This window comes from Cyprinodon variegatus, unplaced genomic scaffold (assembly GCF_000732505.1).
Source record: "Cyprinodon variegatus isolate N-32 unplaced genomic scaffold, C_variegatus-1.0 Scaffold78, whole genome shotgun sequence".
Lineage (NCBI taxonomy): Eukaryota > Metazoa > Chordata > Actinopteri > Cyprinodontiformes > Cyprinodontidae > Cyprinodon > Cyprinodon variegatus.
The window spans coordinates 733,132-759,512 of NW_015150531.1; the positions used below are offsets into that span (position 1 = coordinate 733,132).

The window sequence follows — 26,381 nt, forward strand, 5'->3', positions numbered from 1 at the left end:
ATAAACAGCTTTATTAGAGATTAAATATTTATCTTGCACTTCTAAAAAATATATATGAATATATTTTGAAATATCTAAATTTTGACTACGTAATCGCTTAAGCTACATTCATTTCATTGTCAGGAAATTATTATTTTAAATTTAAAACTTGTTTTGTCTTCTTTTCTTATTTAAACAAACACAATCATAACAACCTGAAGCAAAGTGGCCCTGTTCCAAATTTTGACACTCACTAAACCCAAACTTTTTTTCTATTTATTTTTTGTTTTTTATCTACAAATACTTTTCTAGTAAAATAAAAATGTGCTCACTTTTAAACTGCCACACAAGATAGCTGTGGAATTAGTTTATTGCATAGAAGTAGACAGGCTGTTTTTTTATTCATCTTTGCCATGACACAAGTAAAGCTAAATTAAAATGTCTTATCTAAACCAAACACAATTGCTTTGATTTTAAATTTTTCATGTAAATTTTTTAGGGTTACTCACTAGATCTAAGAAAGTAGAGCACATTAGCCCAGTTCTAAAGTCCTTCCATTGCCTTGTTAGAGCTAAGAGAATACACTTTAAAATCATTCTGTTAGTCTATAAAACACTGAACGAATCAGCACCTCAAAACATAACAGATTTGTTGTCAGTGTATAAACCTCCCAGAGAACTCAGGTCTTTTAGTTCCAGCCTACTCTGCACACCCAGAACTAGAACCAAAAATGGAGAAGCAGCATTTAGTCCCTATACTCCACTTATATGGAATAAACTCCCAGAAGATTGTTAAAGTGCTGAAAACCTGAGTTCTTTTAAGTAAAAGTGAAAAACCCATTGGTTAGAACTGCCTTTGACTGTTAATGTTATCTGTTACCTGAGGTGTTATTAGTTTAAGTTTGTGGTCCAACTGTTTTATTTGCTTTATTACCGTTTTTCCATGCTTTTATTTTAGCTTTTATTTTCCTTATATGTTATTGTTTAACTTATGTGGAGCATTTTGAATTGTATTAGTACCGAATTGTGCTATACAAATAAATTAGCCCTCCCTTTATTTTCTTTCATCAGTTTGTTTATCATCACTGGTTTCTGATGAAAGCATCCAGTTACAGTAATAGAAAGTGGATGAAAACAAAATATGAAATGAAAACAAAAAAACTCAAAACAAACTGAAAGAAACCAAAAAATACATATCAAAATGATGACTTATAAAATGATTGTGTATACATATAACATTGTATGAGTTTGGATGTAGGTCATGATTAAAACAATAAGGTTTTGTGTGCATTTTGTGTCTCAATGATGAAAGATGTTGCAAAATGTCTCACTCTTGACCCAGATACTCCATCTCTGGAGCATATAAGACATAAACCTGCTTGACAAAATAGAACATTTCTTTGATACTATTTTCAACAACTTATACGAACTGAGAAAACCCAAAACCCCCAAAATATCCAATGGATTATTTTAAGTTACCCACACACACAGACACACACAAAAAACAATCAGGGTTAAAATGATTTTAAATGCTGACATTTGACAACTATACAGAGTCATTTTTTTTTTACAGTGAAGGTAACCTACTGAGAAAATGCAAAACATGATGAAGGTGCAAGCACGTATAAATCTGCGCTCTCTTGTGGAGACAGCACAGGCAGCTTTAACATGAGGGTGTGGGTGGAGCTGGAGGTTCAGACCTGCTTTACCAGCTCTCACTCAGAGTTGATAACACAGGATGTCACCAGTCATCGCTTGAATGAAGAAAGCTGAAATGGACCTCAGATCACTCCCAGGTTTCTCTTTTCTGCATACAACCCAGGAAGAATTTTAATAGGATTTTTTTTTAAAGCATGCTGCTTTTTAAACCATTCTTTTTTGGTTCTGATGTTCACAGTTTGGTGCTGCTGCTTCTAAGACAGCATGGGGTATGAATAATGTTTGCTTTAGAAAACTAACACTAAACTTCTCTTTATGGCGAATCATGAGTGACTCTAACTTGAGGAATGAAAGTAACTATGGGCTGCATTTGGACGCGTTTAACACATCCGCTCTGGAGCGCATCTTTCCAGATGACAACATCACAAAATGCGGTAACTTCACCATGGACCCGCAGGTCGTCGGCACCGGGATCTTCCTCGCCGTTTTCATTCTGGTGGCCATCGTTGGGAATATTTTGGTCATCCTGTCCGTAGTGTGCAACAAACACCTGCAGAACACCACAAACTTCTTCATCGTGAACTTGGCAATGGCAGACCTTCTGCTGAGCATCATCGTGCTGCCTTTCTCCGCATCCTTAGAGGTGCTGGGATGCTGGGTGTTCGGCCGGGTCTTTTGCAACATCTGGGCAGCTGTGGACGTACTCTGCTGCACCGCATCCATCCTAAGCCTGTGCATCATCTCCATAGACCGGTACATCGGGGTGAAATACTGCTTAAAATACCCGAGCATTATGACAGAGCGAAGGGCAGTGGCCATCCTTGCGCTTGTGTGGGTTTCTTCCACGGTGATCTCCGTGGGACCGCTCCTTGGATGGAAGGAACCTCCACCGGAGCATGAGTCTGTGTGCGGGATCACAGAGGAGCCGGGCTACGCGCTCTTTTCTTCGCTCTTCTCCTTTTACCTCCCGCTCCTGGTCATACTGGTTATGTATTTTAGGGTGTACGTTGTGGCCCGCAGGACCACCAAAAGCTTGGAAGCGGGGGTCAAACGGGAGAGAAACAAGTCCGCGGAAGTTGTGCTGCGGATTCACTGCCGCAGCGTGCTGGAGGACGCGCGCTCCACCAGCTCCAAGAGCAGCAAGAATCATCCGTTCAGAAGTTCCCTCTCTGTGCGACTCATGAAGTTCTCCCGGGAGAAAAAAGCTGCCAAAACTCTTGCTATCGTGGTTGGGATGTTTATCCTCTGCTGGTTGCCTTTTTTCTTCTTTCTACCGTTAGGTATGTTAAAGTGTTATTTTTTTCCTTATTTTTAATATGCACAATGCACTAAATACCTTTAAAATATTCTTGTTAACACCTTGATTCATAATATTTAGCACTTTGAGGTACTCATAATCTTGAATCTGCAATTGAAGGCCCAACTAACTTTAGTGAAATTGTGTTAAAATCATTTTATTAACCAAATCAAAATTAAATGTGTCATGTATTGATCTTCTGCTCTCCATTTTATTAACTACTCTGCAGAAACACTTTATTGCATAAATTACATCTGAGATATATGGGTCTGTCAAACCAACTCTGCCCCCACATTGAAGGAAGTGTTTACTAATTCTTCCTTGCAAAATACCTGGAGCTCAGTTTGATTGGATAGTGTGGAAGTGTCTGCCATCATGATTTTTTGGTCAAATTTGATTTATGTTTTGCTGTTGAAATCACAATTGAAACACATGCTTTATTCCAATTTATTTCATTGCTGTTCGGAAAATATATTTAATGCTGATTTCCTCCTCAAAGGTGAATCCTCTCCAGTCTCAAACCTTTTGCTGCTTCTAGCAGTTCTTAGTTTAGTGCATCTACGTCTCCCAACCTTGTAAAAGGCATTTCAACAGTATGATGCCACCATCACGCATTAACTTAGCGATGGTATTTTCACAGCAATGTGCTTTCATTAATGCTCTCCTTCCTGCGATGTTAAGTTAATGGCTATGTCTTGGTAGGTTTACGGTTAGGGTGTATCGTTTGCATTTTCAGATGATGGATTAAATATTCTTATAGAGGATGTTCATATCTTTGGATTTTTATTTATAACCTAATTCTGCTTTAAACTTATGTACACATTTATTCCTGATCTGTCAGCTGTGTCCCTGGGTCTGCACAAGCCTGTTTGTTTGCTAATGTTCTCTAATAGACCTATAGGCATTTACAGAACAACAAATTTTATGATACGGGTAAATTACAAATTTTATCCATGTATGACCCTCTTTCATCGGCTTATATTTATGAGTATACAATTAAAGGGAGGTGAATACAAGCAGCTATAATACTTTTTTATATTTTGCTGTAAACACATTCTAAAACCATGTAGCAATTTTCTTCATATCCACCACCATGAGTTTTTTTTATGGTGGTCTGTCACCATCATCTAAATTGGATTCCTTGTGAAATTAGAACTTGTGCATTGTACTTTAAAGATGAAAGCTATTAATGGAAATCCTTTTTTAATAATTGATACATTTGCCACATTCAGAGTGATTAAGCGTTTGCTATGTCTATGCAGGTCCACCAGTTTGCAGATTTGGCTGAAAGTGCAGCACCTTTATTAATTATTAAGACGATTTAAATTAACCAGTTTGAGAAATTAGACCTCTTGTACAACAAAGTGTTGTACAAGAGTGTTGAAATAAAATTATTTTGGAACTTTTTTTTTTTACAATACCTAGTTTTACTATGGCATTTACAATTATTAGGAGGAACAAAAAGATTGACAGTCATTTAAAAAGTTTGATATTCTGAAGGACAAAATCCAGGGACTTACTTTTATTGTGAATATTTCTAGCAGATCAGTGATCAGTGAACCCCCCAGAAAAAAAGACATTGTTTACTGTTCAACCATTTAAGAGAAGTCTAACTAGAGCAGCCTTATAATCAATATACTGTGATGGTTTCCCATTATTATTCTGACTGAGTCTGTAAAAGTTTTACAACAGCTAATATGATTCGCCTGAAAGAGCAGCCAAAAAACTGGCATCATTCTGTAATGAAAGCAAATGCTTCGAAGTCCAGAGGGCTTCGAAGCATTTAATATTTATAGAGGATTTAGTTTCATACATGTAAAGAAAAGGGAAAGGTAATGGAAAACTCTTGATATTTAATGTCACTTTTGGCTCACAGTCTTGAAAATCTGTGTACTTTTTTGGGGGGAGGGTGCATACTGCTAACATTTTTACTACTTTAATTCTTGAAAAATATATGTCAGATAAAATGTAACAAATATTGTTTTAACTTTGATTTATCTTATGACTTATCTTCTTTAAACAAATCATATGACTTAAACCTTTTATTTGTCAAACTTTTGTTGTGTTTGATTTACAGACACATGTATTGACAATATAAGGAAGTGCAAATTTACTACATTGGCTATTTCCTCTCTGGATGTTTTTGAAATTTTGATTGAATTAGACTTCTGACTCAATTTAAAAACCTAAACTATAATCTAAAGATAAAAATGCTTTGGGGTATTTGTAAACAAAATGAAGGTAACAAAGTTCAGAAATTGCACTTTAAATATTTACATTTAGTCCATAGAAAATTAAATTTATTCCAAAAGCCACAAAAGCAGTGGTAAAGGCTCCATGCCACACTTTTAAGACTGGAAACCATTTTTTCTGTTTGTATCTTTATTACTTGTTTATCCTATAGATAACAAAACCTGTCAGCGAATGAGGCAGATCAGTTTCTTTTTTTCTTCATTTTAGAATGTATCCATATATTATATGTTTAAAGCTAATTTAATGTTGATTTCAGAAATATAAAGATAGAAGGAAAGATTCAAAGAAAAAAGAAAGAATTGATCCGTTTATGTTTTGTGTGGTGCATGTATTGCATTGCGCTCTGGTGCTTTTGTTACTTGTTGCAAATTTCCTAATATGGATAAAGCAATACTTTTTAACCACTACAGAGATGGCAGATGCAGACAGCAGAAATTATGAAATTATGCCTTAGACATGACCCCAAATTAGTATAACTGTTAAACTATGAAGTTTTCCTTTTATTTTGGTTTCTTTTTCTTTTTGACAGGTAAACAAATGAATGAGCCTCATTACAATTCCCACAGCAACCAAACTCTAGTATTTGATTGCACATCTCAAACGATTAAACCATTTGTGAAGCTCATTTCTATCTCCGACTTCGTGTACATTCTAAAACACCAGATTTGTATGAAAAACAGAAAGCCGAAATTAGCTCAAATATGGATCTAATCATTTACTTTAGAGAATTGTGTTTAATTCTGTATCTTTGGGGAGATAACGGAGTCCCAATAAGTGTTAGAAGCTTCTAATCTGTATTATTAATCATGAATAGGAGTGTCAGGGGTATATTTTTGAAGTTAGTTCATAAAACATAAAACTCTCATTAGAGCTTATATGGATTCAAGCTTGATTGAAACCAACTGTCCAGCAGACCTTTTGCTACAGACGCTGTTCAGTACAAGACTTAACGCCGACTTCCTCTGAGGATTTATTTAAAAAAAACATAACATCCCACAGGGATTAATGGCGTACCATCTTATCTGTCTCTGTGGCCTGACTGCTAAATGACTGATTGATGATTATGGAGTGTCTTCCTTGCACATACTCAGTCAGACGCATTGATGTGGGTCGATTGAGGGGATAATCATTAATGAGTAACCTTTTACAGAAAGCCAGAGGTGTAAATTTAGCAGGCCGGGCCAACGTGGTCCTCTTTCTGTGATGATGCAAACAGAGACGAAAGGGTCTGTCTCATCTTTTAAATCATGCAGTTTTGCTCTGATACTACTGTAGTTAAACTACAAGTTGCCAAAAAAAAGAAAGAAGCAAAAGCAAGTGTGTTTTTCAGATCTAACTTCCTTTAATGTTTAATAGACTATGCTTCTTATTGCATTCTATGTATTATCTCAGTGAATTGTTGAATATTTTGTGATTTGTTAAAAACAAGTAGTATAGCAACTTTATCAAAGAAATATTGCATAATAAAAACCTGTAAAACAAATAGTGTAGACGGTTTGAATTTTCCATCTGAACTGCTCAGCTTTTATAGTCAGCTTGTAAGGATTTTAAGCTCTACCGCAGTTACTGTAAATGTACAGTGAATGCCCTGTTTTTACCATTGTTGTGTTTAGGATATCTATGCTGGAAATTTCTTTTATTAAAAATCCATCCATATGAAGATAGACCCAACCAAAAAAAAAAAAATGAAAATGAAATGAAAAACATGTTCAATTATTCAGTCTGCATCTTGAATGACTTGGCATAACTCAAACCATATTTAACTTGGACCACAAAACAACCACAGACTCATCAACAGAAGTTTTTACAACACAAGTAGTGTTTTAAAAACCACCACTGTGGTTTGAGGTAAATTCAGTGACAAATGACCATCATATGACAGTTGTCGCATAATTCTAAAATTTAGAGTGCTAAAACTAATTCTTAAAAAATAACTTTTCTTCAATAAATTTTATTTATATAGTGCAATTCCACATACCAGGTGTTCTAAGGTATTTTACAGGAACAACTGAGTAAGGTCAGTTAAACGTATTCTATCAAAGGATCTTATTTTTGATATAATCTCATAAACCCATTATTGCTAAGAAATAGGTGGTTCCTCTATTATTGAAGACAAATATGCTGCCTTTGTTTTCAGAAAATTGTTTTTCTAGATAACGTAGGATTACTATCCATGTTTATTACATTACTCTGCTGCAAATGCACCAGTTGTTTAAATGTTTATGTTTAGATGTCAGGAAAAAAATGAGATTATATACTAACTTACTGTTTGTAGATTGCTAAGCACAAACATTTTAAGTGTTGGGTCAATGTCAAAATCATTTTAGTAACAGAAATAACATGAATGATTTAAGCAAATCAAATTCATCTTTCTTTAGCCCCTTTGACATTCTTCAAGCGCTGCATCATCTCTGTTAGTGGCAGCAGTTAAACTCATCCTGCCACTGCATCAGTGTGAAGCTAGTTTTGTTGTCAGTGCACTGCCTGTATCATTTCAATGATACCTCAGACTGAAATACATGTTGTTGCCATCCTTCCTGTAGTGTTAAAATATGTAAATATGGCATCATATTTATGGCTGTTATCTCAGTTATTATATATACAGTGGGGAAAAGAAGTATTTAAACACACTACTATTTTGCAAGTTCTCCAGTTTCAAAATCATGGAGGGGTCTGAAATTGTCATCATACTGTAGGTGCATGTGCACTGTGAAAGACATAACCTAGAAAAAGATTTTGCACTAGGGTTTCATGCAAGATCTCACCTCATGAGGTCTCAATAATCCTAGGAAAGGTGAGAAATCAGCCTAGAACTACATGGGAGAAGCGGGCCAAAGACCTGAAAAGAGCTGGGACAACCGTTTCCAAGGTTACTGTTGGTAATACACCAAGACGTCATGGTTTAAAATCATGCATGGCACGGAAAGGTTCCACTGCTTAAACCAGCATATGCCAAGGCCCGTCATAAGTTTGCCAGTGACCAATTGTATGATCCAGAGGATTCATAATATTTGGTCATATCGAGGAAGAAGAATGACAAGTACCATCCCAAGAGCACCATCTGTACTGTGAAGCATTGGGGTGGTAGCATCATGCTTTTTCTTTTTTTTTTTTTTCCTGCATTTGGGACAGGGTGACTACGCTGTGTTACGGATTACTCCTTCCCTTAGTTAGAGCATTGACTTGACTTCCAACATGAAACCAACAGGAAACACAGCTAGGATAACCGAGGACTGGCTCTGAAGGGCACAGGGCATCAAGGTTCTGTTGTGGCCCAGCGGGTCTCCAGACCTAAGGTCATAAGGGAACCTTTGGGGGGAGCTAAAATTCTGTGTTTCCCAGTGACAGCCAAGAAACTTGACTGATCAAGAGAAGATCTGTGTGGAAGAGTGGGCTAAAATTAATCCTTCAGTGTCTGGAAACCTTGTGAAAAACTGCAGGAAACGTTTGGTCTCTGTAATAGCAAGCAAAGTCTACTGTACCAACTTTTAACATTGATTTTCTCAGGTGTTCAAATATTTGTTTGCAGCTGTGTTATACAAATAAATATTTAAAAAATCATATACTGATTTCTGTATTTTATTTTAGATTATGTCTCACATTGGACATGCACCCCACTATAACAATTTGTGACCCCTCCTTGATTTTTAAGTACGAGAACTTGCAAAATAGTAGTGTTCAAATAAAAATTTCTTCACTGTATCATAATTTAAAATATACTCTCTTTCCGATGGTTTAATATAACTGCAGTATAACATCTAAAAATAAGAATTACATTAATTATTCACACTTAATCTAAACTGAGTATTGGTATATGTCTTCTGGTATTTTTCCAAGTTGTTAGTTTTTTTAGATATCCTTATCAGATTTTGATACAAAGTCTGGAGTACTACAAGACCAGGCTGTTTAAACAAGGTCTAAACCATGTCCAATTAACGTATTAATCCATAAAGTTGATGTATAGCTTCAGTGTTATTTTTAAAAACCTTTAGAGCCATTAGTGCCCTAAGATGATCTCAATAAGGAGCAAGTCGAAAGCATTAAATGTTACATAACACAAAAAACACAATATACCGGTAGTAATTTTATTTAGAATAACCAACTAAAGAAAAAAATGTCTCATTCTTATTTATTTATTTCAGATTTTAAATTTGAAGCAGAAAAAACAATCTTTTTTTATCTTAGGAAAAAGTGCAAATAAAACTGACAAACTAACATAACCACAATGTATTATTTTATCTCCACTTTCCTAAGACATTGGTCTTAAAAAGTTGAAAATCCTTTCAGGGTTCTACAGCTGCAGGCAACCGACCCTTGGCTGAATGAAAATATGATATTTATTTTTTTAAGTATATGGTTTAATTGGATGTATTTTTTTATGTTTAATCTCCAAAAATCATACCTTTGCTGGTATTTCTCATTATTGATCACCTGAAAATGACACAAGTGAACTAATGCATGTAGAAACCATGGCTCTTAACTAAAACATATCCAAATAGCTATAGAAATAAGGATAGAATCTATTGGAATTACAGAGACCTGCACAGGAGCCACATATTTTAATTACACTGTGTGTTACTGTTTTCACTATAAACTGCAGGGGCAGAATTAAGTAGCACTTTTTTTTCAATATGTATGGTTATTCAGTAAAGCAAAGATATTTGGCATATATTCACTGAACTTGATCAAAGAACCTGGTGGCCCCTGGAGCCCTAGTTTTCAAAGGTTAACTCTAAAATATGACATTTGCCTCAAACCTTAAATTTGAAAGTGATAACTCCCTGAGCTTTGCAACAGAGGTCTTTTCAGGACTGCACTCATATAAAAGAACTGTCACAAAAACTTGCCTGAGAATTTCGACAGGTCTCTTGACTCTGGGGTTTGATTCTGCATGTAATCAAAAGTGCTCAGGTTGTGCTTGTTTTTTCTAAAAAGATAAGCCAGTAAGTCTATTAAAAAAGCTGTGTTTAGATTTGAAAAGTTGCCTCGCAGGCATCAAAAACCTAAACAAGGTGAAAGGCAGTAAACAAGCAAAATGGGAAAAAAATGGGTTACCTGTTGTCATGGTGTTTAGCCTTGCGTCAGAGCAGTGAATCATGTGCTATCTGCCACAAAGGTGACATCATTTCACTAAGAAGTGTCAGAGTAGGACATCCCTCAATGCCTTCATTTGTATCAATACTAAAAGGCAAAACTGAATGAGTGTTTTATTAAAGTTGAAAATAAGATGGCATAAACCTTTTAAAGAAAAAACATAAACCTTAAAAAAAAAAAAAACATCCTTATTAATACTATGCTCTGCTTTATGGTTCAGTAGAAGACGTTTTCATTCTGTTTGCATTTGTTAGTACACAGTGTGCTGACAAGAGATTAGATCAAATCAGCATGAGAAAATTATATGGAAGACATTGCCACATAAGAAAATTGAAGTTCTCGGCATGACATTAGCTCATAGCTCACCAGCTTCTGTGACACTGCTTAAATCTGTGTTACATGTAAAGCCTGGATTTGAAGACTGGTAGGACAGATTAATGGATACTATACAACAGGAAACAACAATATTAAAGGAAATTCAGCATTTTATAAAAACAGACACTAAAAAATAAAAAATAAACTCACTTATTGTATTTTTAAATGTTCAATGTGTAAAATGTAATACATTTCGCTGTACAGCACAACAACTAAGTACAATAACCTTTTACCACTGTGAAAAAAGGTGCCAATTTTATTTGAAAATGTAATAAGATATTTAGTTGAAATTACCTTGCCTGTGGACATCAGGAAAATTATCCAGCTACACACAACCCCCTCAAATAACAATGGGATGATGGTTGCCAAAAATAGTGTACAGACAAATTGTTAGCTAATTGTTATACTTTAGTCACAATGCTATGCAGTAATATACACTTTGATCATATTTGTCATAATTTGTCACACAATGCATTTCAGTTGGATTTTAAGTGAATAAGACTACAAAACATCAACTTTTGATTTTGACTTAGGCCTATATTTCAAGGCAAAACTGTAACTTTTAACCCAAATTTGAGCTTATTTTGAGATATATAAAATGATTTTTCAAGTCAGTGTACAGCACAATATTCACAGCGCATAGAAGCTCCCTGGAGGCTGCCCTTCTAGAAAACTTGCCTATGTATCGTGAAAGGGACAGATCCATTACTGAAGGAGTCATGTGACCCTGAGTGCTGCTTTATGGCAGTCTCCACTTAAACACAAGAGATGACAGGCCTTAGAGTCTTAATTAGGCTACAAAAAACAAAACACATGCCTGATTAGACATATTTTTGCTTCTCTGATGTGGGATTTAATCTATAAGAATGACCTCTCAGTCTGCTTGTTCACAATGGTCTATCAAATTCCTAAACACTAAGGGAGAAATGTTTCAAATCTTGCAACAGTACAGTGCTGGTAATGAACATTAGGGGCGCTAAAATTGAAAGTAACAAGTCTAATACCCCTAATGGTTAAAAATTACACAGTGTTGCTTTTATTATGCCACATAACAATTAGTGGGTGCTCTTGACATATGTGTCAATGAGAATATTTTTTCCAATGCCCATTATCTCTTCAAATCTGTACAACTTCACTTTACACTTAAAGAGAAAAATTGCCTCAACATGTCACTGCAATATCCTTGTGTTTTTATATTGTGCATTGATGGTGATTTTTAGATGTAGTTTTTCCACACATACACAGCAGTATGTGTACCAGCCAAAATATTACTTTTTGGAAACATCTAACCAGAGTGCCTTCATCAGTTTTTCCCCTGTCCTCTACATGGCTTGTTTCGGACTACAGCAGGACATATTGTGGTATTTTGTCGGCACTTGGTTTCGCCTGCTCCGCTCTATCTCTAGAAACCCTGGGGCAGGCGCCCGCTGCCAGCTAGAGATTAACCTCCTGTTTAGATTCTACACTTTCCTCCGGGATTGGACTGAACTTGAATCAGGTCAGTGACTTTGCTCCTTGTCGTGCCCAGCCCGACAATCCAGTCACTGACCTGTATTTCATATCCCTGCAGAGATTCGCCCCAAAGCTGATGGGCAGCCCACGTTCCTCATTGTTTAAATAAACACTTTGAACTTTCCAACTGCATATCTCGCCTCGAATTCTGGGTCCAACATTTTGAGTTCATTACAATCTTAGGATGTTTCTACCACTTAAAAGGAGTCTAAATGTGGAAAATTCAGTTGAGTGGACATGGTTAGGAAAGGCTCACCCCTGTCTATATAAGGTCCAACAGGTTACAGTGTTTGTCGGAGCACCAACACCAAGCATGACATCAAAGGAATTATCTGCAGATCTCAGAGACAGGATTCCTGAAGAAATCTAAAGAACAATAAAGAAAAGAATTTGCAGCTTTGAAGGTCCCAATGAGCCATTGCCTCACTGAAGCACAGTAGTGGCAGCACAATGCTTTGGGAATGTTTTTGAGCAGCAGGAACTACCTGACTAATCAGGATAGAGGGAAATATAACTACAGCATTTGCTATGCTCCAGAGCACTCTTGACTTCATTCTTGGATGATGATTCATTTTTCAGCAGGTCAACGACTTTATGTACACAGCTAAAATCTCAAAGGAGGAGCCAGAACCACTCAATGAATGTCCCAGAATGGTCAGGCCATATTTGAATCTGATTTAACATCTCTGGAATACCCCTTTGTGGAGATGTTTCACATCCAACTTTATGGACCTTGAGATGTATTCCAAAGAGTAATGGGCCAATCTGAGGACCTGAGGTTGCAATTCCTGCCAAAGATAGTTTAAAAGATTATTTCCAAAGGCTGTGAAAACTGTTTTTTTTTGTTTGTTTTTTTGGCTTATTGAGAAGTGGGATTTAGACTGATCTGCAAGGCTTTAAACCTGGGTTTGAATGGCAACAAAGCCATTCTAAAGCACATATCAAGGTGCTCATTTTTGAGCCTGCATCAATATTTATTTTGATTATGTTCATGGTGGAGAGTCCTGCTTCACAGCAGTAGGTTGAGTTAAACATACTCAAAATGTGCTGGGTCATCTATGAGCATGTCTCATGAACATGCCATTTCACTTTTCTGTCACCAGTTCACCGCAGTTCTTCCAGCAGTCCACACTTACTTTCACTTTTTCTCATCGTCTTCTCCTTCTTTCCCATTGCCCTGCTTGCCACAGGTTTGCCTGCTGTGTCTAAAAGTAGCTAGCAGCAACAGTCTTGACTGACACAACTCATTGGCTAATTTGTATCACTTGTAGCATGGTCCCGGATGCTCCGGAGGGCCTTACCGTACAAACGGTAGAAGCAGCGCAAATGAAATTAGACAGTGCCGTAGGACAACATGTTTTAAATCCGGTTGGATCCGGTTTAGCAAGCAGGGGAGTCCGGATCCAGACCGCGGTCGAGTAATCTGTGTACTCTGCTTTATGTCCTCTCTTTCCTTGAAAAGAAGACCAATTATATGATGTAGCTTTTGTTGTCTCCATTCTGGTTTGTTTGTGTGTGTGTGTATAAGTGAGGCTCTTTTCTGCTCTGAAGATCTGGGCATGTTGTTCAGTCTTCAATACTCCCACATGAGTGCAATTTAAAAGAAACTGCTGGATTACGATTCTCTGCCTGATCAACCATTGTTCAGAAAAAAGCTTCAAGTCACATTATGAGTATTATTGCTCATATAGTTAAGTTTATTTATCTGTTCGTGTCTCACTTCTCTTGCTTTCTGTGCCTCCTAGGTTCAAGACACTATTGAATTATTATCAAAGCCTTGATGGCTTTAGCCATTCCAACTCAGACAGACCTTCATTCTGGAAACAATCACCTGGTCTCCTTTTTAGTTTAATTGGATTTTATTTAGGATTGGTGTAAAGGGTGGTTTTCCATTCTATTACAAACTGTGCAATATGTGTTGGTCTTTCCCCAAAATGAAATTAAAATACGGTGACATTTGTGAAAATTGATAATAGCTCAGTAGGTTTGACGCTACTTAAGAAAATAGTGATAATTAATAATAATCTTTTCTTGATTTCTTTTGTTTTTCAGGTTCCTTTTTCCCAGCATTGAAACCATCCGACACTGTTTTTAAGTTTATCTTTTGGCTGGGATACTTCAACAGCTGCATTAACCCGATGATCTACCCTTGCTCCAGCAAAGAGTTCCAGCGGGCTTTTACTCGGCTCCTGAGATGCCAGTGTCATCAAAAGAGGAGGGTTCTGCGTCGCTTCTATGACCAGAGATGGAGAACAGCCATCAAGGGAATGACTAGAGAGCAGAGAAGGGACTACACTGCTGGTTATCCTATGCACGAATCCTGTGGAAGGTCCTTGATACACAAGAGGAAACATTGCTCACTAGGCTTAAAAAAAATTAGCCTTTTTTCACCATTACAAAAGTCCTCCTTCCAGTTTAAAGAAAAAGTGACTGATCTGTCCAATAAAATCAAAGGGGGCACAGGAAAAGGTTCCCCACCTGCCCTGAGTCAGGCTGATACAGTGGACACAGTCTCTATGGGAATTTACAGTTCCTGTGAGCAGAGCAGTTTTCAGTTATATGATCTGGCAGAGTGTTACGGCCTTAAAGAGACTGACATTTAGAGAGCCTCAGAGGGGAACTTTAACTATTTTCAAAGATCCATGCTGATCCAGCTTTCTGCAGACAGAGTCTGTTTGGGGCTTGATTCTATGGTCAGGAAATGGAAGAGAATCAACCCTTAGAACAATGAAACCAGCACACACTGGACCTAAAATCTTTACATCTTTTTAAGTTGTGTTTATGTACAAGATGTGATTAAAAAGCCAAAGTTTAGACTCCTTTACTTTATTTCATTTTAACACACATTCACATTATTACATAACGTGGATGTTTGTCTGTTGATGTATTTTGATAAATTAGAGTTCTGACAGCCTCCTTGTGTTCAATTATAAGGCAACCAATGGTGTGTGTTATAAAACTGTGAAATCTGTTGACTTTTTAAAGAAAAGGAGGAACAAAATATGCTGCTTTGAAAAACTTAGACATGAGTCAAAGTGCAACTTTTAATTTAGACTCTGAAGTGTAATAAACACAATTGCATTCCCTTTCAGACAGGGAGGCTTTAAAAGAGAAGAAGAAGAGTGTTTGCAAAGTTTAGATTTTTCATGTATATGACAACTTGGCATACATATGTATATATATAATTGTAGTATGAATTTCAAAGTGAACACTAATGTGAAATGAATGTGCTTCTTTGCATTTTGTATTGTAATGTTTGTTATGTAAAGCAAAATAAAAGGGGAGAAGAATAACTTGAGGAAAAATCTGCTTTATTATATGGCTGACACAAGAACTTACTGTTCAATTAACTGCTTTAGAGGGTTTTGATTTGTATGTTTTCTCAAAAAGATCATACTTTTTATTGACTTTGTAGAAAAGTTAAAATTTATGCTGTGTATTTTGTAAAATAAATCATTGCTGATGATAATCAATTCAATTGCCTGTTGATACACACTGTGTATGACTAGCTAATGCATGATGAATGTAGCTGAAGTTAGAACCTTTTTCAAAGGTTGCCATTTTGTTCTAAACCAAAGTGTCAAACTGGTTCCAGAAAGGGCCGTGTGGCTGCAGGTTTTCTTTCCAACCAAACAGTAGCACAACAGCCTCCATTCTTATCATCAAGTCATCATGTTCAGATTGGACTCCCTTGATGAGTTGACTGGAGTCTTGTGTGCTATTGCTTGGTTGGAAAGAAAACCTGCAGCCACACGGCCCTTTCTGGAACCAGTTTGACTCCCCTGTTCTAAACAAACAGGCTCTTTAATGTTTTGTTTTTACAAGAATGAGGCATGAATTTGGTCATGTCAAATGTAAAAGAAAATCAAACCATAGTCTCTCACTCCCACCTCAAAATCCTGGTGCATGGGTAGCTTCTATACCTGTCCTCTACCAGAGGCCCGGGAGCTTGAGGGTTCTTCACAGTATTTTAGATGTTCCTCCGGCTATGCTCATCTGGACTGAGATCTCGGGTGTTTCTCCTAGTATCCATTGGAGCTACTTCTATAGTGGCTTCGCTGACCATGGGCACTACAATTGCCTTCACCTACCAGCGTCTTTCTAGTTCTTTCCTGAGCCTTTTATATTTTTTTGAGTTACTCATGTTTTTTTTTTTTTACGAGGATGACATAATTTTGGGATGGCCAAATCGATTTCTATGGCTGTCCTCTAGTGCTTTTCAATGATCACAATGTATGATTTGTTGGCCACAATCATTTTGTCTGTTTGTATCTGGAAGTCCCACAGGATCTTATCTCTGCCATTCTCCAGCACCTTTGGAAGGGGCTCCCATTCTGACCTGGGGTCTTCAGCTTGTATTCTGAACAAATGTTTCTGTACACTATACCAGCCACTTTGTGAAGTATTCCATTTATTACTCCAGTACTTCCAGTATCTTGCACCCTGCTGTGAGATACTGGATTGTTTCCCGGGCCTCCCTGGGATCTTGCTTGGTACGGTAGATGTGGGGCTCTATTGCTCTGGCGCTCAAGGCCTGCTCCTGTGCTGGCATGATCAGTGCTTCTGTGCTATTTTCAGTACTTCTCTCTCTAGTAATTGGTAGGATTTGGTCACAGGTGGTTGGTACATCCCATGCAAGGTTTTTTGTTCCCATTATGGTTCTTTCAGTTCCTTCTCTTCCATTTTTAATTGTCTAAGACAATTACTAAGACCTTCATCTCTTGGTGCCATCTTCCAGATGTATTCTTGGAGCTTGGATATTTCCTTTTCAATAGTGGTTCTGATGCTCACTTGGCCTCTGGTGTATAGTAGTGGGTATTGGATTTGGGATGGAATCTCATATTCATGGCGATTAGTGTTTGTTTTGCTTTTGTTTTACATCAGTGGCCTGAATTTCCTCCTTTGGTACCCATACCCAAGCCCATAACATTATCAGTCCCACCATGGACTGTTCTCCCTGCTGTCCTCTGGGAAGAGGCTTCGAAACATTTGATGCAGGTCCAGCAGATTCCGAAACAGCTCTTCCCCACTGCCATCAGATAGCTGAACTGTTGAAAAAAACCAAAATACTGCATATTCACACCATATATTTTTGATGCTCTGAATTTCCATATTAATGCATTTTCAGTGATGGGCAGTAGCGCCGCTACATGTAGCGAAGCTATTAGTTTAACTACATTTTCGAGTAGCTTAACCGTAGCGTCACTGCTTTATTTGTCAAGTAACTTTCCTGTAGTGCCGTTATTTTTTTTTAACAAGTATTGACGTAACGTCCAAAAACGCTACAAAATCCAGGGCATAACTAAGAAATGAAATCACTAGGTTTTCTATTTTGAAACAACAATCGGAGTTATTTATTGGACATTCATGCACGAGCCTCTATTCTGCCTCTCCTGTCTGAAACTTGCGCATGCGCACGGCAGTGGAACTCACCGAACGACACACAGAGCCACACACCCACACAGGACGGAGGAGGAGACAGGAGCGGAGCGAGAGGAGCAGCCAACTGTCCCTACCACACCGTGGCCTTATCTTCAGAGTTATATGAAACTTGTTGAATCCTCAGATAAAAAGTACGTGTTCAGATGTCTGCTTTGCAATCCCGAAACGAAACTGTTGTCAACGTCCAGGACATCGAACACCAACCTGAGAACTCACATTCAGGTGAATCACTAATTTCCCTCCTGCAGTATGCAAGCGAAAATGTCTAGCATCAGTGTAAATCCCAACTCACTTTAGCCAAATGCTGTATATAAATTAGTAAAACGAAAGCTACCTAGCTAACCAGCAAGCAGTGTGTGATGGAAAGGGACTAGCCAAGTGGCTAAGCAGAAGTGTTAAAAAAAAAAAGCTTATGCAGTTTTTAGAATTGTAAAATTCAATAAGCATGGTGTTTTGTCAGGTTCAGTTATTCAAACATGAGTGATTTTCATGTGGCCAAGACTAGACATTTGTTTTACATAGTTAAACACTCATTAAAACGGTCAACTACAGTCAATTTTTAAAAAATAAAAATGAGAAAAATATATCAGCTTTAACTTTATTGGCGCCTTTAATTTCCAGATAGTTCAATCTGATGTGTGCCACTAAGATACTCTCATTAGAGAGCAGTAGCGAAACTTAGATATTGTATTTTCATGGCCTAGTTTACCAGACAGGATGTTTACATATATCTGTTTTAAGGCTTATTTGCAGAGATAAGATTTTTTATATATGGAGGAACAGCTATGCCATATATAAAAATAAATACAAAAATAAATAAATGCTCAATAATTAAATAAGCATTCGATTAATTGCCCCCAAAAATACAATAAATAAATATATGTAGGTAGAAATTAAATTATACAGTGAGACATAAATGTATATATATCACTTAATTAGCTTCTTTATTTTTTTCACCTTTGTAATCATTCTTATTTATTTATGTACGGTATAATATTTTATCTGTTTTATTCTTCCTTTTAATTTTTTACCCTATTTATTTCTTCAATGCTATGTAGACCGATGCATTAAATGCTAACCAACCAATGAACAGAAGTTGACCCTCTAAGACACAGCCCTTCCTGATTTGCATAATGAAGCAGAAATGTAAAAACCACAGGCAGAAATAAATAGCGTTGAAGAAATAAATAGGGTGAAAAAATACAAAGGCAGAATAAAACAGACAAAAATATTATATCATGCACATAAATAAATACTTAAGAAAATATTAATAAATAAAGTTAAAGCTTATAATGAACAATAAACAAATAAGGTAATTGTTACAAAGGCGAATAAATAAAGAAGCTAATTAAAAGGGATATATACATTTATGTTTCACTGTATAATTTAATTTTTACCTACATTTATTTATTGTATTTTTGGGGCAATTAATTGCATGCTTATTTATTTATTGAGCATTTATTTATTTCTGTATTTATTTTTAAATATGGCAGAGCTGGTCCTCCATATTAAGGGAGTTTGGGACCACAAAATAATTGTGAATCAATCATTTCTTCTTTAGAGGGTCCACCCAAATAAACTGGAATGGCTGGACAAGGAGCGTGCTTGGGCCAAAAAAAGTTGTCACCAGATGTCGCCACCTGTAAAAGATGAAGACCGTGACTTACAACCCAGCGTGTCACATTTTTTCAGGGGGGGCACACCCATCATATCTCAGGAACATTTCGATATGCTGAATCTTAACCTCATAGTTCAAGGAATGCATCCCCTCCACACTGTGGACAGACCTGAATATAGACAATTATTTAGTGAAATTCTGCCCTCAAGGCATTTGATTTCAAGGCGAACATTAGGGCGACTTCTCGACAAGGAATACTCTTCCATGAAGACTGCTTTGACTGATGTAATGTCCAAACAGAGTCACCTGTGCACCACCGCAGATGCCTGGTCATCAAATAATAGGAGCTTCCTCGGTGTCAGTGTCCACAAGAGACTGACACGGGAGTGAATTTTCACTCCTGTCCCGTCGCACTCCCACAGAAAAAAATGGTGTCCTGTCGGATTCCCGGGCCAGAGTAGAAATCTAAATCCTGTCCCGTCGCACTCCCACAGAAAAAAATGGTGTCCTGTCGGATTCCCGGGCCAGAGTAGAAATCTAAATCCTGTCCCGTCCCACTCCTGGTGAAATTACTCCCACTCCCATCCCGCTCCCATTCAGAATGACTCCCACTCCTGCACCACTCCCATTCTCGTTTTGGAGCACGGGTGAAAAACTCAGAGCGGAAGCACTGTTGGTTTTTGGGTCGTGTAGTTTTTTTGACTCGCATTATAGTGTAGGCTTCAAGAAAAAAAACTACAAAATGGCGGCGCCAGTACTGGATTTTTTTCTTTCTATTTTATTTTATTTTTTGGCATCGATCCTAGTTTTTTTTAGTTACTATTGGTTTGCTCCCGCAACCGTCTGCTCCTGTTAATGTTTAATCCTGTACCGTCCCAATCACGTGATCGTTACTAATACTGACTCCCATCCCACGGGAATCCCACGGGAATCTCTAGTGTCCACTGGATAGATGAGGACTCCTTGAACATCCGCTCTGGAGCATTAGCCTGCCGTAGAATTGTAGGGAGGCACACTTTTGATGTTTTGGCAGAGATGCTTGAAGCTGTTCACAGAGAATTCAACATTAAAGACAAGCTTACTCTGACAACTACCGATAACGGTTCTAACTTCATCAAGGCCTTTAGTATATTCACGGAAGTTCAGAGGAGTATCCAGGAATACAGAGCTGAGGAAGAGGAGGAGGAAGACGATGAGGAAGAGCACCCTGTCTTCATCAATCTCACAGAGATCCTGGCGGAAACACAGGAAGATTACAGCCTTCCTCCACACCAGCGCTGTGCCTGCCACTCTCTAAATCTTGTTGCCACCAGAGACATTGAATACACATTGACCCAGTCAGAAACATTCAAGAGATTATCAAAATCAACGCTTGCCAAATGTCAGGCTCTCTGGAGCAAGCAACACAGGAGCACTCAAGCCTCTGGCACCATTCAAGAGAAGCTAGGATGTCAGCTGATAGTGCCCATTTTAACCAGGTGGAACTCCACTTACCATGCCATGGAGCGCTTGAATACTTGTATCCTCACAAAAGAACAAGAATTCTATGAAGTCTGTGAGAAGCTGCAGGTGGCACGATTCAAGTCAACAGAATTCACATTCATACAGGAATACGTGAAGGTAAATATGCCAAGTGTGCAAATAGTATGTGAATATAATGACAACAAGCTATCACAATAGCCTGAATTTTAATTTTAAGTGATAAATAGGGCTGGGTAATTTTGCCAAAGTCCTGAATCGATTCGATTTTGATTCGATCTATTTTTACAATAATGAAAGTGGTTCAACTGTGTTTCAAATACTTATGTATTTTATTTTTTCCTGTCATATTAAACACAAAGTGCAAACTTGTAAATCAGACAGTTTAAACTTGAGATGTGAACAAAACTGTCTCAAAAGTGCAAACTTGTTTGTGAAAAGTGAAAAAGTGAAAAAGTGAAGCCTCACTCGAGCAAGCAGACGTGACACAGCAGACATTCATGAGCTGCATTATCTTCAATGCACAAACCGTATTTGCAGCGTTGTCTGTAACAACTACAGGGTGTTTGCTGGTCAGCCCCCATTTGTTAATGTGTTCAGTCAACCTATTAGCTATATTTGCAGCTGTCTGGCTTGAAGTAATCTTGAGTGCATCTTTCCTGCTCATTTGAATGTGAACGTCACGCGCATCACTATTAAACCAATCGATCTCATTTCGTAGACATCGATTTTGCAAAAGTGTAAAAGGAATCAATTCAAAATGGATTAAATCGATTTTTTTACCCAGCCCTAGTGACAAAGTAAATAACTAGGAACGCACTTGGAGAGCGCAGATCTCCGCCAAGGTAAAATGGGTGACTGACCCACAAATTCCACACAGTGTTATGGATCACCCCCAAAAATCAGCTGTTCTTTGTCCCAATACCCATGTTTTTTGAAAATTCCATCCAAAATATTATCTTGCTAACAAGCAGACAGACAAAAATAAAAAACATAACCACCTTGGCGGAGGTAATATTAACATAATAATAACAACAACTAAATTTTATTACTTAAATAATTTAACAATATGTGATTTTATATAAATTAATATTTTTCTTTGACTGTTTTCCAAGGTTATGACGCCTTTGGCCAAGGCTCTTGACGTCTTACAGTCTGACCGAATGGGCTTCTCGGGAGTGTTGGTGCCAACCATCTCAAATTCTACTTGAACGGATAGAAGAGATAAAAAGGGGAGGGCCGGCTTCATCACTGCAACCCCATGGTAGATGCGATCATCAGTGGGATTAAGAAAAGATTTGAGTACATTTTTCAAGATACCAGGTTGCTCAGAGCCTCTGCAACTCATCCGATGTTCAGACTGACCTACATCCCGAGTGACAAGAAGGCTCAAGTTGTGTCAGACCTGAAAGTAGAGGTACACCTGCTTCAAACCCAGCCTTCAGGTCACAGGCAAACAGAAGATGACAACCTAGCTGATGATGTTGATGAGGTAACGGGGTACTTCCCATCACTGAGATCAGCCACAGAGCTGAATGAAGTAGACACCTACTTGCAGTAATCTGAAACTAAATTTGAAAATGCATTCCAAAGTCTGCCACTAATGAAAAAACTTTCTTAAGTACAATACAGGAGTCCCAGCAAGTGCAGCCTGTGAAAGACTCTTTAGCGTAGGGAAAGACATTTTCAGACCAAAGAGGAACCGCCTTTCTGATGCAACTTTTGAAAAACTTATTTTGTGCCATGTGAACAAACACCTCTTGTAAAAACAATAAGGGTTGATGCATACACCGTTAACCCCCCAGCCCCACCCTGTTCTATTCCTTATTACTAAAACTTTCATTGGACTTCACAGAAATTTGATTGTCATTCAGTTTAGTTCATTTACTATTGTTCCAGTGATCACTCTCTGAGCCATGCTTATTAATCATTGTGTTAAATGTAAGGTTAGTTATGTTTCTTTGTAAGCAGTTTAATCTGTTATTTGAATCGACTTGTTTATTTGAGGTCTGAAGAAGTTTTCCCTAAGACAGACCCTAAAGAAATAAGATGCCTTTTGTAGGGTTTGGTTTTCCCTAGAGATGTCCATTGAATGTAAACTCATAGCCATGTCTCGATGTGTAGAACACTACACAGTACCTTTAATTTGGATCTAATAACAGCAGATTGTTTACTAGTTTGTCTACTAGTATTTATTTCAGTTTTTATTTTAATATGCTGATCATAAAGCAATGTTTGCACTGTGTTATGTCATTGGCTCATCTTTAATAAATGTTTTAACCAGTGTATCAGACTCATTTTGAATTGACATTAGGTTGGTACAACGTTAAGTAGCTTCTGATGTAGTTAAGCTACTGTTAACACATTAGTGTAACTTAGCTTGTTATAACTCTTTAGGTGGTAGCTTTTGTGTAGTGAAGCTTAATTTATTGTTGAGTAACTGATAGTTTAGCTCACTACACTGGACAAGTAGCTTGCCCAACACTGTGCATTTTTTCTCCCATTTCATTTATATTTGATGACTTCTGCATTTTAAGAAATGGAAATGTCATGAAAGGTGTACAAATTGAAATTTTCTTTTTTTTATACACTTTGTGTATAGAAAATGACAATAAATGTTGTCTAAGCCTCTAAGTCTAAGTGTATTGGCCGATATCCGATACTGATCTGAATTAACAGTTAAATGAATGAACCACATCTTCTGCCATGTTAGTGAAAGTTCTAGCCTTGACGTATATATTGTTAAAATTAACACAGATATAAATGTAATTTATATTATTTATTAACAAATAAAAACTAACAAGAAATACATATCATTCCATATAAAGTGCACTGGATTGGATCCCTGATATTTGATATTAAATCACAGATATAGAATCCAGCTAATTAGTGTATATCGGTGTCCAGATCCAGGTATTCAATCAGTGCATCTGTTCTTATTACCCCTGTAGGTTTTCTGATTACTGTCTAGGCACAGCTGTTTATTGCCTGAACCTTGTTATTGCCTTTGACCTGGCTTCTTAGAACTGGCATTGGTCATTGTAGGTATTTGTATGTTGCTTCTTACCTTGTAACCTTTCCATGACTGCCATTTGCCTGTGGTATGCCAAGGTACTTCTACATCTGCTATTTTCCCTTCTTGCAGTGTGATCCCCTCTCTGTGGATTTTTTTTTTCTTTTTGCCTGTTCAAGATATTGAGTTTGGGAGTATTGTCTTTATATCTTTATAGATGATAAAATATATAGTCAAGTACTTTAATTATCATTATACTGGTAGCCAATATCATTATCATCTTAATGATTTTCTATGCGGATAATGTTACTGTTTACTAATTCTCAACATTACCACTGAATACTGTACGATTTTGGTTACATAGGGGATCAGCATGCCAGTATCATTCCTGGGGTGCGTCTTTTTGCGCTTAAGGGTGTCTTGAAATGCCTCTCCACTTTTTAAAAAGTTTTTTCTTCAGTTTTTTTCAAATATAATTCTGGAGTTGTTCGTCATTCTTTTTCCTCAAATACCTTGGAAAAGGCATTTTTAGCAAGCTGGCCACAAAGTTGATCTTGCCAGTGAACTCTTTTCGATCTCTGCTCTTACTGCTCTCCTCTACAATTAAAATGATGTTTAGACTTCAGTAAGGCTCAAGAGAGTGTTTTTTGTCCCACCAACACAAAATCAAACTTTGATAGTTAAAAAAAATACATAAACTTGCCAACACCTCGGATTCAAGAAGTCCTGACGGGCCATAATGGCCATAGAGATAGACGGTTTGGATTGGACAAAATCCTGAAAGTTGACTTACCCTTATACAGCAGATAAGATCAAATGAATTCAGTGTATTGTATCACCGAATTATGAAATCCAATAGTTCAATTAACTTGTATGCAATAATTTTAAATGAGAGATTTTTTTTCTCTTCGTATTTTCTTAGGTCTTCTCTGAAGGTGTAGAAGGCCCTAAGGATTCCCCTATTAAACAGTATATATAAATGTATCACCTGTAATAATCACCTGTTCAATCTCCTTCGTTTTGCTCAGTTACAAAAATAGTCTATTATGTGTGTATTCTTAAAACATCTTAAAATAGTAAAAAGGAAAAACAATGAATAGTTTTTGGTGTTCACCCTACTAAGAATTTTGTCCTGGTTTGATGATGACACCTGTTGGAAGAAAGCTAAATACACAGCTGGTTTTCCCTAATTAAATTCAGAGAGCATTCATGTGCATTAAAAAAATCCAAAAAACCTCTACCAGTACCCTAACAGAGATGTTTTAAGTAGTTTTCTATTTAGATTTACGCAATCACTCCTTAGAAATGAGGAGAAAAGAATAAACTATTCAAAGCTTTTTTAAATTTATGCTAGAAAAGGTAATCTGCTGCCTTATATTGAATCCACTTTCACAGCTTGCAGTTACATAAAGTGTCACAGCCAGTCAAAGTGACAGCCTGCCCAGACTTTCTAATTGCAAACCGATAGCTTTGATCCTGTTTTAACTATATGACATAGAGTAAGACTCAGAGTTAATAAACAGGCTGCAGATGGTTGGTGACTTTTTTAAGAAGGACTAATTTACAATGCAAATTAACCCAGAGCTGGACTCCCATTACAAAGTTAGGATCCAGAACTTTATTCTAGACATAAAGTAAGTTATGCATAAAGTCAAATGACAACATATATGTCAGGGTTGTTGGATGTAGTAGTTGACTCAAATGCAGAGTAGAAGGAGGCAGAGAAGATTGCTTGCAAAATTTAATGAAAATGTAAGATAAAAAAAGTCATAGTCCATAACTGAAGGACTAGGAAGCTCACGAACAAAAACACTAGCAGACACAAGGGAAGAATAAACCAAAAAAAGGACCAGAATCTATCAATGAGTAACTGAACAAGAGGTGTATATATGGGAGACAGAACAATGGGAGGACTGATTGTCTGATAGGGAACAGCTGTGAATATAATTAACTATAAGGAGCTAAGTGGAAAGAAAATGACACTAAGGGGCAATAAAACAAAACAAAAAATTTATGTAAATCTAGAGAACACAAAACAAAACATATTTGAGAACCCAAAAAGCAAAAACTTAACTGAGACAAAAGGTCCAGAAAGTAAGATCATAACAACATACTTGTCTTGAAAAGCCCAAAATTAGATTGACTTCCATTTCAATGAATATTTTTTCTTGCACACATATCTTATAGATTATTTTTGAAATTGAGTATGCAAAAAGCTATCATAAAAATGGGATTCTGAAAATAAAAGGAAAAGCTTAGAGTTATGTTGAATACCACTTTTTATCTCATTAAGAGAGGTCACAGATTCAAGTGTCCATGTTACCCTTTTGCTGACATTCTTTTACTCTTATCATTGCAGTATGTCAACTGCTTAATACCTGGGAGCGACAAAGATTATTATTTTATCACTTTCAGAATTTCAAAATGTTTTTGATCAAAGCCCAAAGAACAACATGTCAACCCGAGCTAATCAGCACAAAATGCCTCATGTCACCACACAGGACTTTGACAAACTTTTGGAGAAAATATCTGTTTTGGAGATGCAAATCCATCAACTAAAAGTGAATGGTGAAGATCAATGTTGGGTACAACAATAACCTGACTCTGCCCGTTGTTGTGTAACTTTAATATGTTTATTGCCCACACCAATATGGGTGGAAA

The 26,381-nt window shown here is 37.0% G+C and overlaps 1 protein-coding gene across 1 annotated transcript; it reads left to right on the top strand.

Annotated features, from left to right (window-relative positions):
- The first annotated feature begins 1,677 nt into the window (after positions 1–1,677).
- LOC107083593 (alpha-1D adrenergic receptor-like) lies at positions 1,678–15,442 on the top strand. Its single transcript, XM_015372945.1, has 2 exons — positions 1,678–2,917; positions 14,221–15,442. Exons 1-2 carry the CDS (start codon positions 1,909–1,911, stop codon positions 14,769–14,771), a joined length of 1,560 nt encoding a protein of 519 aa, XP_015228431.1. The 5' UTR covers positions 1,678–1,908; the 3' UTR covers positions 14,772–15,442.
- The last annotated feature ends 10,939 nt before the right edge of the window (positions 15,443–26,381 follow it).